Below are 16,093 nucleotides of genomic sequence, written 5' to 3'. Positions count from 1 at the left end.
CTCTCCTTCTAAACCTGTCCTTTGTCAGGCTGAACCCATTCCCCCTTGTTCTCTCCCTCCAGAGCCTTTCCCAAAGTCCCTCTCCAGGTCTCCTCAAGCACCTTCAGGCATTGGAAGGAGCTCAAAGGTCTCCCTGGAGTGGCTCCAGCAGCTCCACATCCTTCACCAATTCCAGAAACCAACCAGAGTTCAATAAATAAGAGACAAGAACTAGGTGGTTCAATCATGGTTACCAACACACGGAAATGACACGGGAACCCTCAAGCCCTGTGCTTCTCTGAGACCAGCTCTGCATTCCTCCCACGCTGAGGGAGGGCATCAGCAGGAGGGATCAGCACTGCCAGGGCAAAAGGTGGCCTCTTTTCATGGCCCTTGAAACTGGACATGTGAAATGAGGTACACAAAGCCAAAGGCCAGGTGGACCTGTCATCTCTGAACGGCTCTTTACAGTCTTCCCAGGAACATGAATGACAGTCACTGTTTTGCCAGGGAAACGGCATCTGTTGGGAATGTGGTGCAGAAAATGTGCTTTCTGCTCCTCTCAGAGCCAAAATTCCTACCCATTCTTGTAAGTCCCTCTAAGATAAGGACCCTGTTCAGCTGAGTGACAGTGAAGCAAAAAAGCAACCCAGGAATGCATTTTCCTGCTCACAATACCCTCCATTCACATGGGTGACTTCGCACTGGCCACAGGAGTAGGGAAGGAACCCAAACACATCGTTTTACATAAAATCAGATGTGTTGAGGGTTGGACAGATCTCACAGGGATATGGAAACCTCCCCTGAAAACCCAGTCAGGGAGAGCCTGAGCTCTTCTGTGGCTCTAGGCAGGAAGATGCTCAGGATCTCCCAGAGAGGCTCAGCAGGCAGTAGGATTGTGCCTGGATCTCGCTCTGGAAAGGCCAGTGGCTCAACTGAGAGCTGTGGGAATGATTTATAATGCACTGAGAGGGGCCACAGTCCTGCAAGGGTCTTTCATCAGGAGCAAAGAGCAGCCTGGAGGGTGGGGAATGCTGGAGCTGTACCACTGTGTGCTCATCCTTCACCTGAATGGGGAGCTGCCCCCAAAGTTGCTATGTATCACTTTTATGGTTCTCCTGTTGGGTATATTTTGGAGCAGCTGTTTTCTGTGGCTTTTTATGGTGGGAAGCAGCCATTTGCCTGCTGTGATATCCTCACAACTAATACTAACTCCTCATTCCCTTTGGTTTTATTTGAGTTTTTTTAATCCATTGGTTTGATTGGTTTGTGTGGGTTTGTTTGTTTGGGTTTTTGTCTGTTTTTGTTTGAGTTTTTTGTTTGCTTTTTTATAAGACTCAGGTGAAGATGGCATAGCAAAACTCAAGAAAATGTACACCAGGCTTGACTTTCCAGAAATTGCTTTTGGCTGGCTTTAACTGCATCCTCCAGGCTCAGGATAACCAGTACATTTGCAGGTTTTCCTCTGCATCATCAGCTTGCCCAGACTTTGTTCCGTGTTTCACAAATGGAGAAGAAAATGGATATTGTGCCAAGCTTCATTTCAACCTGCATCAGCATGATAGAAAAGAAGAAAAAAAAAAAAGGAAATATTCACCAGTTAGAGCAGAACCAGTGTCCCACCATCTTCCCCTCCACTGTTATTAATTTTGTACATTTAGAGGCAAACCTGGGCCTAAAGCTTCCATCGCTCAGTTCCTGATGCAGGACTGCAAGGGTCCCACAAGAAAGGCTGGGACAGAGTGTTCAGAGTGTTCAACAGGGCCTATGGCAACAGCACAAGGGGCGATGGCTTTCAGCTGCAGGAGGCTGATTGAGGTTGGATCTCAGGCAGCTGCTCTTTCCCACTGAGGCTGCTGAGGCACTGGCCCAGGCTGTGGATGCCCCATCCTTGGGAACAGGGCTCTGAGCACCATGGTCTGGGGGAACGTTGCTAAGCATGGAACCAAAGGCTCTCTAGCTCAACTGTCATGTCACAATCCATGTCCCACCTGGAACTGCCAGCAGCCAGCAAGCAGCACAACACAACTGTTGGCCCTGGGGTCAGCACACCCTGCGCTCTGCTCCTGCCCGCTCCTGCCACCCTTCTTGTTCCTGCCCCCTGATACCCCCATCATCAGGTTCCATAGCTGCTGAAGGCCTGGATTGTGTCATCCATCCCTGCAGGATGTTCACATTTGTCCTAAGGAAGGTACGGTGCCATTCCATGGAGGTGGATCCCCCCAGCTGCCCGGGTGGGCTGGAGTTCTGGGGGGATGGGGTGGGACAGGGACCCCACTCTGAGGTTTTGCTACCTCTGCAGGCTGTCGCAGACAGAGAGGAAGAGATGGAGGTGGACATTAAGACTGATAGAGAGGAGAAGATGGAAGTGGATGGAGAACAGACTGGAGAGGAAGAGATGGAAGTGGATGTGGAAGAGGAGACGGACGTGGAAATGGAAGAGTGCACCGAGGACATGGAAATTGATGAGAAAGATGAAGAGGAGGCTATGGTCCTGGGATGAAGACCGATGCCAGCAGCGACAGGTACGTGGTCCCCACAGGCAGAGTGGGTTCCCTGCAGCCAGGCTGGGGCTGGGCTGGGTGGTGCCTGCTCCGGCCACACAAGCCCCATCCCAGTGCCTGGGGCCCAGCCCCCAGACCCAGCCAGCCTCAGCTCTGGCAGCAGGGTCCCACTGTGCCAGCCTGGGGACACACGGAAGAGCCCTCTGTGCCTGACTGGAGTGACCATGGCACCTGCTTTTCTTCCAGGACTGATGGAGATCCCGCAAAGAGACGGCACCCTTTTGTACATAGTTTTAGAGTTTGTTGTTGCCTTTGGGATATAGGTTTTAGTGCTTCATTTTGTCTTCTGTAAATGCGTTTCAAATATTGTTGTTAGATATGTTCTTAGGTATATACGTTCAATAAATTGTTGTTTTTACAAATATTCTTACAAAACTTAATGAAAACCTCTGCTCTTTCAGTGAACTTTGGTGACAGCAGCACACAGGTAACTAACACCCCACACTGCAGATTCACAAGTCATCAAATTTCCCCTTAGCAAATTACTCAAAAAAATCTGTCCTTGTAAACAAGAATTAGTGTCAGCAGTCTTACAGCTTCAAATATGGTAAGATAAAGCCCAGAGTGTTTGTTAGTAATTATCCAGCCTGAAGGATAACACCCATTCACACAAACCAGCCACTGGCATGGACTCCATTGCAAGGAAACAAAACCAGGTCAGGGAGACAAGGTATGCAACATTTTCCCTGCGCAAGATTAGCACCTACCACTCCACAATACTTACATTTATTAACCTTCATCTTGCTTCCATCTACTGGAATTGGATCTATGTAATCCCAGTAATATTCATAACACCAGAAATACTCCAAGGAGTTTGTTCTGTTAGCCATGTCAGTGGTGCCTTTTAAGCCAGCACAGAACTCCGACCCACTACTTTGCTTCACAGCACTGCAGCGCCCTCAGAAAGAGAATTGCACTACTGGTGCCTGTGCCAGTCACTCTGGGGTCCCGCAGCTCAAGGGCTGCCTGGGGACTGAAAACACCTCATGGCAATGGGTGTTAATGTATGGCAGAGATGTAGGAGGAGCCCTGAAAACGCAATCCTCGCTTCTTGACGGTCACTCATGTTATTCCTCAGGATGTTTTAAACTGAGATGGGTGCCCTGTAACCTAGGGACAGGGTGGACAAGTGCCAGCTGGATCACAAACCCTTCTCTCCAAGCAGTGCACTGTTCCTGGCAGCTCCCGAGCACAGCCGGGCTGGAAAACATTCCTGATGGCATCTGGATGGAAAGGGCTAGGGTCTGGAGGGGCCACGCCAGGAGCGGCTGGTGGCACTTGGCCTCTTCAGCCTGGAGGAGATGGAGGTCAGAGCTCACCACGGTCTCTGCTGCCCGTGAGCGGGGACAGGACCCAGAGAAGAGCTGGAGCTGGGCCTGGAGGGGTTTAGGGTGGCGATCGGGAAAGGCTCTTCCCCAGAGGGTGCTGGCACTGCCCAGGCTCCCCAGGGCACGGGCACGGCCCCGAGGCTGCCAGAGCGACAGGAGCCTTTGGAGAGCGCTGCCAGGGATGCCCAGGGTGGGACTGTTGGTGTCTGGGCAGGGCAGGGGTGGCACTGGATGGTCCCTGGGGGTCCCTTCCAGCTCAGGGGCGTCTCTGACTTAGGAGTGACCCGATAAACGCCTCATATGAAACCGATGTACCGCAATAACCACACCCTTTGTCTTGGTTCCGTGCTCTTACGAGCTCTAAACGCCGCAGGGGCGGCGCGGGCCGGTCCCGGGAGCGGTTCCGGGGCAGCCCCGGCGGGCGGGGCGGGGGCGGTTCCGGGCCGGTGTCCGCCGGCACCGCCGCTCCCTCGGGGCCGCTCGGAGCCGGTGTCCGCCGGCACCGCCGCTCCCTCGGCGGGCGGGCAGGACCCGATGGCGCTGCGGCCGGAGCCGGAGCACTCGCTGTCGCTGTCGCTGTCGCTGCCGCTGTCGCTGTCGCTGTCGCTGTCGCTGTCGCTGTCGCTGCCGCTGCCGCTGCCGCTGCCGCTGCCGCTGTCGCTGCCGCTGCCGGAGCTGGGCTCGGCCGGGCCGAGCGGCAGCAGTGGGAGCGGCAGGCGGACGCGGCCCCGTGCCCGCGGTGTCGGTGTGCGCCGGGGCGGCACCTCCAGCCGGGGGTCCGAGGACGAGGGGAGCGGCCGCATCCCGCTGCTCGGTGAGTGCCGGCCCCGCCGCCCCGGCGCGGCCCCGCCGCCATCCCTCCTTCCCTCCTCCTCCTCCCTCCCGCCGCGGGCCCGGGCCGGGAGCGCTCCGAGCCGCCCGGCGGGTGCGGCTGGGGAGGGCCGGTCCTGGCCGGGCACAGCGCCGGGCACAGAGCCGGGGCTTCGCGGGGAAGGCGCTGAGGACAAGCCCGGCCAAGGGCTCGGAGTGCTCGTGTGCCCCCAGAGCCCCTGGAGCTCTGGTGTGGGGTGCTCTGTACAAGCGCTTGTGGCCTGAGGCAGAGGGATTCCTCACAGGGACACGGAGCCATTGGAATGGGAATGGCCTCAGGATGAAGGAAGGCAGGGTTAGATGAGTATCAGAGGAAGTTTTTCCCGGTGAGGGTGGGCAGGCCCCTGTGGATGCCCCTGGATCCCTGGCAGTGTCCCAGGCCAGGCTGGACCCTGGGGCTTGGAGCAGCCTGGGACACTGGGAGGTGTCCCTGCCCACGGCAGGGGGTGGAATGGGATGAGCTTTAATGTCCCGACCACAACTTAGTGATTCTGATGGTCTTCCTGAGGTCAGTCAGCCTGAGAAGCTGTTGCAAATTCCGGCTGAAAGATGAAAGCTCATCATTTACACTGTGTAAAGCAAGAATGAATGATTAAAAAAATTCTAACGTGTGAAAGACAATAGCATAGTTTTTGTTCATCAGGAAAAGTCCCAGGGATTGTGTAAGTCACAGGAAACAGTGGGGCAGGAGGGCCACCAGACAGCAGAAAAAAGACCCCTAGCAACACGCCGTGCAGATGCAGAGCACGTCGAGAATATCACAAAGTCCGGAACTGAAGGGGTATAAGAACTGAAAGACCGGGAGGTGCGGTGCGAGCCGTTGGGGGGAGCTGCATTTGCCCGTACTGCTTGCTTGCTAAATTAATAAAATTCTCTTTATAAAGTGACACAAATTGGTCCCGTGTCATAATTTATAATAGAGTGATGGCTTTTCTCTTCCTAGGTAACACTCTAGGCTGGAGGGGGCCCTGTCTCACCAGTGGGCAGGGTCAGCACCAAAGACACAGACACCAACTGAAGGAATTGTGTCATTTATATCATGCACAGCTGCAAAGAATTACAAAAGGATAAGCTCAGCAAAGCACATCATCATTAGCAAAGCATTACAAAAGAAGCTCAGCAATGCATCCAGTCATTGCTACCAGAGATTGCCTGGAGTGATTAAGGAAAGATCCATCACCAGTTAGCCTCAGGCTTTACCATCATCCACAGCCACACATCAGCTGGGGGAAGCCAAGGACTGGAGAGCCACTCCCAGACACTGGGAATTCCTGCAGGTGCCTCCACCTCTGCAAGCAATGATGTTCCAACCCCAAAGCTGTGAGAGGACCCAGCTTTTACACTGTTAAACAAACAAGCTGGCATCACTGCCACTGCGAGAACATCTGCTTTCATTCTCCTGACTGCTTTCTCCCAAAGCCTGGCCAGGGCTGAAGGAGGAACCAAGGGAGTTGACTTTGATCCTTCACCCCCAAACAAGGCCAGATGGGGCCTTGTCTGTTTCTAAATACAGAAAGATAAATCCGTGTTTTAGCAAGGAACACATGCATTGATCGTGTTGTTAATCATGCTTCCTTAATGAGTGGATACAAATACAACATTTGCTTGGAAGATTCATCTAGAGGTGAGCTTTGCCTCAGGGCCTGTTCAGGCCTTGATCACAACCTGTTCAGGCCTTGGTACTTTGATCGGTCCTGAGACCTACAATCAACTACAACCTTTGTAACGATTCTTTCAGTAACACAGCTTAGATTTAGGTATTAGGCATAAAGGCATCTCCTCTTGTTCTACAATTAAGTGCAGTTTAACTTCATTACTCAGAGCTATTCACGTTCCTTTTAAAACATGCCTAAATAGTTGCTATTCTCTGTTATTTATCAAATGCCTCTCTTTTCTTGAGACTGTCTCTTTTAAGAAAGGTCCCATTACTCCACTTCCCAGCACAAAGTGTCACAGCAACTCACCAAGTGCACACAGTGCAATGATGACAGGCCCTGCCACGAATGCATTTCACAGCAGCCTCTAATTTGGCAGCCACGAAGCCAATCCCACCAAGAAGAATTTTCTTCTTTCTGCCACTCTTCTACTGCTCTTTCTGTCAAGGTGATTCCTGACTGTTGGCCTTCAAACCCATCACTGCTAGCAGTGCAACATCCCCGTGCCCTGATAGCCCAGGTTCCTCCTTGGCCAGCAAGCAGATAATCCAAGGCCATGCGGTTCTCTGGAGTCCCCATTTGTGTTTGTTGGAGCTCGTAGGATGTGCTAATGGGCATTTCAACAGTATCATTTACTACCTCTTCTAATAATCCATTCAGCTCATTCATGTCAACTCCACGGGATGGGGCAGCGCACATGGGGCACAGGGTGAACCGGAATCCTTTGCTTTCGGAAACCCAAGGCACTCTTTGGGTGGAAAATGTTCTCTGGGCCCTAAGTCTTCCGTGTGGTCGTTGCTGAAGAACCCTAAATGGGGGCCCTGCAGCTGGGAGCGGTGTGACACTGACACTGACCAGCTGCAGCACCCCAAGTTCTACTGACATTGGGGGTGATGGTAAAGCACAGAAATCTTCTGACACTGTAGCCTCTATAACTGTAACAGGGTTTGGTTTCTCCTGACGGGAAATCTGAGTGAATCCTGTCACACTGATCGTTGTATTCCCGTGTCCCACAGCACAGGTTTCTGTAACTGTCCCTTCACTGACTCCGTTACGAGGCAGAGCCCATTGACAGAGTTCTGGCCACCCCACAGGGTGGGCCCTCCAAGGGAACCCCATTCCTCCCAACTTCAGCTGAGAACATACCCAGCAATTAGTGACACTGTGTGCTTTGGCTACCTTGGTCTTTAAATTTCCAAAACATTTTGATGACTGATCCCTTGGTGAAACTCTGGAGGTGTTTTGGCAAACGTCAGTAGTACGTTAGTGACACCGTTCTTTATTCTTTTTGCTCAATGTCATTCAGGTTAGGAACAATAATTCTGTTGTCCATGGAGCTGGCAACTTTTTAATTCCAGAATAATGCCCCCAAGGTCCTTTAGTGTTCAGCTTTACCATGTTGTCTGTGGGTAACAAGGCTTGGTGGGGCCCTTTCCCTTTTGGCTGGAAGAGGGCCAGGACCTCTGCTTAAAGAAAAAAAAAGGAAAAAGAAAAAAAATACAATTAGATGAATTGTAAAAGATACAAATAAAATCCAAGTGTTAGTGAAACAACTTCTGTAACTTTGCATTAAGAGGTAAATGATCTTTTTAAAAAGAGAACTCACTTATTTACATTGTAAATGTGCTGATGGCATGGATCCATCTTACTGACCTCAACAGCCTTTTTTACAGTTTTTGGGGTTTGTTTCCAACATTCTTTTTTTTAAATTGTGGTCGAAGCAATAGGAAATTGATTGGGGCCCTTCCAGCTCCAGGCAGGACTTGGAATCTCAACTCTGTCAAACCCCAAATCCTTTAGAAGATGACCTTCCTTCTCACTCTGGGAATGAGCTGCACATTCCCTCTGAAATTGTCAGGGGTTTCTTACGGATGAAAAATCCCACTTACGGCTTTTTGCTCTGGTTTGGAAGTGGGAAGGGCAATTCTCCATCCATCAGCTGCAGACTGCACTGCCTCAGGAACATGCCTCACTTGCCAGCTTTGGCCCACTCGTGGCACTTCTAGAGGAGGAAGAAAGTGCAACTGCACACTTCCAGCCAAAAAGAAATGAAGAATGAATAGTGCAGATCCAGGCGTTCCTGCGGAGATTCAGGGGTTCAGCTGGGACTATGGGGAGTTTGGGTCCTTGCCAATTGGATGTGTGTCCCCAGCTGTAATCTCCTGGCCTGCAGGGGAGTCTCACTCACCTGCCAAAGCAGAAAGCTCAGGCACTGTGCTCCAACGGGCTCGTCTGATGCAAAGCTGTCAGAGCAATGTGAGGGCAGAGCCAGCCCAGCTGTGCCCGGGGCAGAGCCCAGCAGAGCCCTGGCAGAGCCCAGAGCAGCCTCAGCACCCGCAGAGCCCGGCTGCAAGGAGAGAAACCAGAAAGCCCCGTCAGCTGAAGGCTGCTGTCCCCTTGTCCCAGCTGCCCACAGAGCCCAGGCCATGCTGGCCGTGCCCAGAGCTGTGCCCAGAGCTGCCCATCACTGCTGCCTTTGGGAGCAGAGCAGGAGGGCAGGACATTCCCAGCCTGCAGCCAGCCACGGCACATCCAGCCCCTCAGCAGCTGCCCAGAGCAGGAGCCTCCTTGTGCTTGTTGCTGTCTCCCAAAAGCTCTGATCCCACCATGCCAAGCAGACGGGGACTCACCTCACGCCATCCTCTGCTGGGAGAAAAGCTGGTCCCAAACGATGTCCTCAGCCTTCTCCAAGGGCACGGCCCATCCACGCTGCAGCTGCTCCCAGGCACTTCCCAATCCCGACTGGACCTTACATAGAACGCTTCCTCTAGAAAAACAAACAACAAACTGTTGAAAAGAGATTAGAGACAAGGGGAAACAAGAAAAAAACTCTTATCTCTGTCAGAGGTCTGGTGAAGGCCCAACCCCTACATGATAGGGAAAATCCCACCCATGGGGGAGAGAAGGCCACACTTTCTCTCTTCCCTCCTGCACTGCCCCCCAAAATAACGGTGATCCCAAAGCAAACAAGGGCAGTGGAGCAGTCCAAGCCCTTCCTTGCCTGCAAAGCAAAGCAGCCCCTGCACAGGTTCTGGAGTCCCACCTCTGCTCCCGCCATGGGGGTTTCTCTGTGCCGGGCTGGCTGCCCCAGCCCCAGCCCCAGCCTCAGCCCAGGCCATGCTGGGTGCTGGGGGCTGTTGGCAGGGCCAGGAGCCAACTCCCATCTTGTATCCACCCCAGCCCATGCCCCCAGCCCTGCCAAAAAGCAGCTGGGCAGCCGACTGAAGTTGCATCTGCCCCAGCAAAGGGAGAAACTTTTGTTCCCAGCCAGGCTGAGCAATGCCCAAATCTGGGAGCATTTCCCCGGCTGTGGACTCATCTGCGAATTCGCTGTGGAGCCTGGCTTTGAAGACGGTGCCACAAGTCCATCATCTTCAGCTGCCAGTGGCCAGGTTGAGGAAGAGGTTGTCATCCTTGATGTTGTCGTCGCTGTCTCCAGCAGCAGCAGCAGCCCCACCTGGTACAGCTTCTCCAAGGGCTCCTTCTCCTTCCCTGGGGGTCATTCCAGGCTGTCAGGGTTCTGCCCAGGGCCCCAGCTGTCAGGGAAGCAGGACAAGCAAAACCAGCTCGGATGGCAGCCACCAGTGCTGGGCAGAGCAGCTCAGCTCCAGCACAAGGGCTGCGTGTTCCCACCCAACAATCCCAGTGCATTGATACAGGCAGGGAAAAAAGTCTGGGTTTCCTTGCTTCTGATTGCCAGGGCATGTGTGGACCTATAACTTACCAGAGCCCTGGAGCAAAGTGTGCATGTGGCTCTCTCCCTTTTTCTATGGCAGGTGAATATCCTGTATCCAAGGATCACAGAACAGGTCTTCTAATGAAGGTCTGTCCAAGAAATGCATGGATAAACACCACCTGATAAGATCTTGGCACTCTGGGCAGAGAAACCAGAAACCAGTGGTCAGCTAGAGAAGGCTCCTGTCTGCTTTGCCCCACTCTTCCCTTGCCCAGGCCATGCTGCTTTTGTGCTCAGAGCTGTGCCTAAACTTTCCCATCAATTCCCTGTTGTGGAGGAGAGCAGGAGAGCAGGACATGTGGCACCTCCTCAGCGGCTGCCAGAGCGAGATGCTCACAAGCTGCTGCTGTCTCCCAGCACTGGTATTCCCCCGTGGCCAGAGATGAGGATCCACCTGGAGAGAGCCGCTGTGGCAGCGAGAGCTGATGGTCCCAGCTGATCTTCTGGCCCCTCCTGAAAGGGTGCTGCCCGCAGACCATCTGGTGCAGCAGGATGCCCAGGGACCAGATCGTTGCTGCCTCGCCATGGTACCAGCCCAAGTGGGTCCATTCTGGGGGGCTGTATGACAGTGTTCCTGTGGAATACAGATGGAGTTCATCAGGGGGATGCTGCTGCTCCCAGAGCCTGGCCCCAGCATCCCTGGGCGTGTAGGGGCTGCCCCAGTGGCACATGGGGCGACTGCTGCACTCTCGCCAGCACCTGGGACTTGTGTACAAACTCAGGGCTGGACAAGAAGCCGCTGGTGTCGGAAGAGGGCAGCAGAAGCCCCGGCAAGGCCTGACCGTGACATGCAAAGCAAAAACCCACTCAGGGCTGGGGGAAAAATCATCTCCTTATCCTCCCTGCCTGCAGTGCCCTAAAAATATTATGAAGCCAAGGCAAACAAGGTGAGTGGAGCAGCCCAAGCCCTTCCTCTCACCTGCACACCAAACTGGCTGGTGCACTGGTTCTGCCTCCCTCCTATGCTACCCCAACCCACGGGTGCTTTTGTCGGGCTGGCTGCTGCTGCTCCAACCCCAGCCCCAGGCAGAGTGGTGGGCAAAGGCTGCCAGTGGGGCTGGAAGATGCCTCCCCACCCAGCCCCGCTCAAAAGCAACTCAGGGGAAGGCTTAGTACCCTGACTGGCAGCAAAAGGGAGAATCCCCGCTGCCACACCCAGCTTGGCCTGTGAGATGTTGGGCCATGAGGTGGCGGGACCGGGAGCACACCCCTGCCCAGGCTCACCTGCAAAGTGAGTGTAGGCTGTGTCTTGCAGGTAGGTGCCACAGCCAAAGTCGATCAATTTTGCCTGGCCAGTGGCCAGGTCAACCAGGATGTTCTCTGGTTTGATGTCGCGGTGCAGGACCCCTCGGCTGGTGCAGTGCCGCACGGCCTCCAGCACCTGGCGGAACAGCTGCCGTGCCACCTCTTCAGACAGGAACCTCCGTGCCCGAATGAAATGCAGGAGGTCCTGAGACCGCTCCGGCCGCTCCAGCACCATCACGATGTTGTTGGGGAGCTCAAGCCACTCCAGCAGCTGGACCACACCAGGGAAACCAGTGGACACCTTGTCCAGCAGCACGATCTCCAGGGGTGCGCTGGTGCCATCGGGCTGCGGGAGGACCACGGTGCCACCAGTGGGACTGATGTCCTGCCAGGGCTGGGGAACCCCTCAGCCAGCCCGGGATGCTCTGCGCCCTGCGCTGGCCCCATGCCCGCTCCCCATCGAGGGGTCCTGGTGGCTTCCCCCATGCCGGGCCTCGCCTCATCCCCGCCCGGCACGGCCCGGCTGTTCCCGCTGGCCCCGCTCACTCACCAGTTCGTCCCAGTGCCGGACGCGGTTCCGTGGCACCCTTTTGATGGCCACCTGCAAACCAAAGGCACCACCGGGTTCAGCTCGCCGCCCGCCCTGCCGAGCCCCATCCTCCTCCTCCCTCCTCCTCCTCCTTCTCTTCCTCCTCCTCCTCCTCCTCCTCCTCCTCCTCCTCCCCCCCCGCCCCCCCGCCGGCCCCGCCGCTCACCGGGGCACCGTCCGAGAGCCGCGTGGCTGCGAAGACGCTGCCGAAGCCGCCGCGCCCCAGCAGCGAACCCACTCGGTAGCGCTGCTGCAGCGCCTCCTGCGCCTTCCCTGCGGGCGGGACGCGGCTGTCAGCGCTCGGCCCGGGGCCAGGAGCGGCCCCCGAGCGCCCCTCAACCGCCCCGGGCCGGCCATCCCCAGGCCTTCGGTCTCGGGAACGGGACACGGGAGGCTCGGGGCCGGCGGCTGCGCTGCTGAGCAGCGGCGGAGCTCGGGCCGGGGAAGCCGCGGCGGAGGCGGCAGCGGCCGTGCCGCGTGTGTCCTCCGCGGGGCCCGGGAGGAGCCGGGGCCGGGGCCGGGGCCGGGGCCGGAGCCTGCGCTGGGGCCGGGGCCGGGCTCGGGCCAGGCGGAGCCAAAGGGCCCAGCCCCAGGCACTGATGCCCGCCCAGCAGCGCCACCGCCAGCACGCCCAGAGCCGGGCGGAGGCGAGACCGCGGCGGGGCGGGCGGGGGCGGGGACGGGGCAGCCCCGCCCGGGGCCGGGGGCGGGCCGGGGGCATGGCCCGGCCCGGCATGGGGGAGAAGGAGGCGGGGAGAGGGGAGGGACAGCGGGTAAGGGACACCGAGAGGAAGGTGTCCCACAGCCGGAGAGAAAGAAGAGAAAGAGAAAGAAGAGAAAAACTGCTTTTGCTGCCGCTGCTGCCGCCGCTGCTGCCGCCGCCGCCGCTGCTGCCTCTGCAACTGAAGCACCGAGGCCGTTTGTCCGCGTGTCCGTTCCCCGCTCGCCCCACGGCCGAGCCCCGCGCGCCCCGGGGACAGCCCCTTCCTCTGTCCAAACACGGGAACTTTGCCGTGTTCAGCCCAGACCCAGAGTCCTGACTCCTGCCCAGGGGCACAGGAATCCCCTCGGCCGCTGCTGTGCACTGTCCCTGCTGAGGGTCAAACACTATCGGAGCGCATTCCCTGAATGCTGAATTTGTACCTGACCCAAGAACTGCACGTACCTATCCATCATTGATTTCCAAAAAAAACCCAAAAAAAACAAAACCAAAAAAAACCCAAACAAACAAAAAACAAAACAAAACAAAACAAAACAAAAACAGGGGAAGGTAAAATGTGTGTAGCTCATGCTATTTTAGAGTGTCTAAAACTTGCCAAATTGTGGATCTTAGAAGTGAGATCCATTTGCAATTAATGGGATGGGGAAGTAGTGTAAGATGGAAAAGGGGAGCATAAAAATAAACAGAGAAAAACATCTTGGATTATTTCTTTCCATTTTCATTTCATTTCTTAAAAACTCTTTCAGTTTTCCCAGAATCTTCTCCACAATCCTGTTTGCTCTTTCCAAGAACTTTTGCTGGAGAATGAGGAAGCTTTGAGCAGTTTCTGTCACAAGATGTGCCACCAGCTGCAGCTTCTCTTGGCTTCCCACACCGTGTGTGCAGCTCGACTCTTGCAGAAAAGTGGGACAAATATTTGAAGAACTTTATAGCTTGTTCTTTCTTTTCCTTGTGGGCTGGGCAGTTGTGCCATTGGTGAGATTTTCACTGTTATTGCTCTAGCCTAAGAAACCATGACGGGCTCCCAGGAATTGTCAGGGAATGCAGAGAAAGAACCTCCAGAGCCTGCAGCCAGAACTGGAGAGCAGTGTGATAATCGTTCCAACATGCCCGTGGACATCTTGAAAGTGATGTAGAAGATGAAAATGGGCTGACAGAGGGAGTTTGTTTCTGTGTTCAGTTTAGAAGCTTCCACCTCTCGAGCACTGATATAAATCAAGAGTACAATCAGTGCATGAAAAGCACCAGAACAAGCTGGTCCTCTCAGTGGATGGCTGAAAGAATCTGAAAAGGAAAAAAGCAGGGAATGAATTTGTGAACTTTCCCTGTACAATGGAACATTTTTACTAATAATTTCCAACCCATTCCCTCCGCTTTTGTCCTTCCTAACAAGGCCATTTTCATCCCAGATTCCCCATGAAGTAAGAACCCTGAGCTTGTGGAAGTGCCTGAAAGATGCCCTGTTCCTCTGCAGGGACACTCAGGCTGGAGCAGGAGCCCTCTCTGGGGAAGCCTCCTCCGAGCTGGAATTTGTGCCGTGCTGGGAGAGGAGGAGGAGGGGAGAAGGCCGGGCACTGTGTGGCAGGAGCAGGGATTTGGGCCGCAGGACATTCCGTCTGTGCCGCTGCCCCACAATGGGCGGGAACGCTGTGGGGATAACTGGGGGGCACTGGAGCGGAATATGGATGGCACTGGGGGGAACTGGGAGGGCCTGGGAATGAACTCAGGTGTATTGGGAGGGACTGGGCTGTACTGGGATGTATTGGAGGGGCACTGGGGCTGTACTGGGGTGTACTGGGGATGAACTGGGCTGTACTGGGAGGGACTGGAGGGGCACTGGGGCTGTACTGGGCTGTACTGGGGATGAACTGGGCTGTGCTGGGAGGGACTGGAGGGGCACTGGGGCTGTACTGGGCTGTACTGGGGATGAACTGGGCTGTGCTGGGAGGGACTGGAGGGGTTGAATGGGCTGTTCCCGCCTCCACAGCCTCCCATTGGCCGTGACTCCCGCCCATCGCAGCCTCCAACCAATCAGCGTCAGGGATCGATCATGGCTTTGGGGGCGGTGCCTGGAGCCTGCGCCATCTTTTCTTTTGCCTACAACTCCCATCATGCCCCGCAGCCCAGTAGAGCCCCATTGGGGCCGGGACTACAACGCCCGTCATGCCCCGCGCTCCACAGAACCGCCCCGGTACCGCCCCCATCTGTCCCGTAAGTGTCCCCCAGACCCTCCGGGATCCCCAAGTGCCCCTCAGCGCCCATTCGGGACCCCCCAAAATTTTACTGGCAAAGTACAAAAAACAAGAAACTTTGGAAAAGCATTTAATACAAATCAAATCCAACACAAAGCACTTGTCATAGCAGTAACTTCATTCACTAGCCTATTTAGCCTGGAAAGCCTTAAACACTTAAGTTGTTCAGGTACCCAAAAATGTTCCATATAAAGAGCATTAGAAGGAGAGGAGAGAGAGAGAGAGAGGAAGACAGAAGCTCACAGAAAGACACACATGTGGCTCCCAGCTCCCAGGGTTCCAGTGTGGCTGAGACACAAACCCCAGGAGAGGCAGAGTCCATACCAGGGGCTGACCTTGTGCTCCTTGGTTTTACGCCCCTGGGCCTTCGTGGGCCTCCCCCCAGCTGGGACTTCTGATTGCTCGGGCGTTCAGAGCTGGGTTAACACTGTCCCAGCTGTGTGACTGATTGACAGCTCAGCCCAAGGTGTCTCGGGACATCGATCTCATCCAGCCTCTGACAGCGACCATGGTGACACTGGGGAACCTCATGGAGCCATGGGTCAGTTGGGACAGTGCAGGTCCAAGGACACTCTGGTGACACTGGGGAACCTCATGGAGCCATGGGTCAGTTGTGACAAGGCAGGTCCAAGGACACCCTGGTGACACTGGGGAACCTCATGGAGCCATGGGTCAGTTGTGACAAGGCAGGTCCAAGGACACCCTGGTGACACTGGGGAACCTCATGGAGCCATGGGTCAGCTGTGACAAGGCAGGTCCAAGGACACCCTGGTGACACTGGGGAACCTCATGGAGCCATGGGTCAGTTGGGACACTGTGGTGACCTCGTGGAATCAGAGGAAACCATTGGGAAACTCCCATGGAACCAAGGGCCCAGGGTGACACTGTGGAGCCCAGAGTGTCACAGAGGAGCCGTTGTGACACTGTGGGTCCCCATGGAACCAAGGGAACATGGGACAGGCTGATGCCTTAAGTTTTACCTTCCATATTTTCCAGATTCTGTCCTGCATCAGTCTTTAACTCTGAACTTCATGCAGAGTGTCAGCAAGTTCTCTTCACAGTGTAGTCAGACAAAATCCTGTTACAGCCCAAGAACCAAGGACACCACTGCAGCTTCAGGCCCAAAAAGTGAAAACAACAGCGAATTGAGGAGA

The 16,093-nt window shown here is 55.2% G+C and overlaps 1 protein-coding gene and 1 long non-coding RNA gene across 2 annotated transcripts; both read right to left on the bottom strand.

Moving 5' to 3' along the window:
- Window positions 1-7,655: 7,655 nt before the first annotated feature.
- On the bottom strand, window positions 7,656-8,465 carry LOC140681127 (uncharacterized). Its single transcript, XR_012052376.1, has 2 exons — window positions 8,286-8,465; window positions 7,656-7,859 (listed from the first exon to the last, which is right to left on the bottom strand). It is a non-coding gene; the product is annotated as an uncharacterized lncRNA (long non-coding RNA).
- Window positions 8,466-10,121: 1,656 nt separating this feature from the next.
- Window positions 10,122-13,139, bottom strand: LOC140681069 (serine/threonine-protein kinase pim-1-like). The gene is made up of 6 exons (XM_072920272.1): window positions 13,132-13,139; window positions 12,133-12,562; window positions 11,928-11,978; window positions 11,357-11,723; window positions 10,527-10,706; window positions 10,122-10,270 (listed from the first exon to the last, which is right to left on the bottom strand). Exons 1-6 carry the CDS (start codon window positions 13,137-13,139, stop codon window positions 10,164-10,166), a joined length of 1,143 nt encoding a protein of 380 aa, XP_072776373.1. The 3' UTR covers window positions 10,122-10,163.
- Window positions 13,140-16,093: the final 2,954 nt, after the last annotated feature.

Source organism: Taeniopygia guttata, chromosome 31, assembly GCF_048771995.1.
Source record: "Taeniopygia guttata chromosome 31, bTaeGut7.mat, whole genome shotgun sequence".
NCBI classification, from domain to species: domain Eukaryota; kingdom Metazoa; phylum Chordata; class Aves; order Passeriformes; family Estrildidae; genus Taeniopygia; species Taeniopygia guttata.
This window is presented reverse-complemented; position numbering and strand designations above follow the sequence as displayed.

Bases quoted from the DNA above. Each gene is read 5' to 3' on its own strand.
- LOC140681069 (XM_072920272.1), bottom strand. The intron at 11,724-11,927 runs GTGAGTGAGCGG...GTCCTCCCGCAG, and splicing joins TCCGGCACTGGGACGAACTG to CCCGATGGCACCAGCGCACC. The intron at 10,707-11,356 runs GTGAGCCTGGGC...TGTATTCCACAG, and splicing joins AGCCTACACTCACTTTGCAG to GAACACTGTCATACAGCCCC.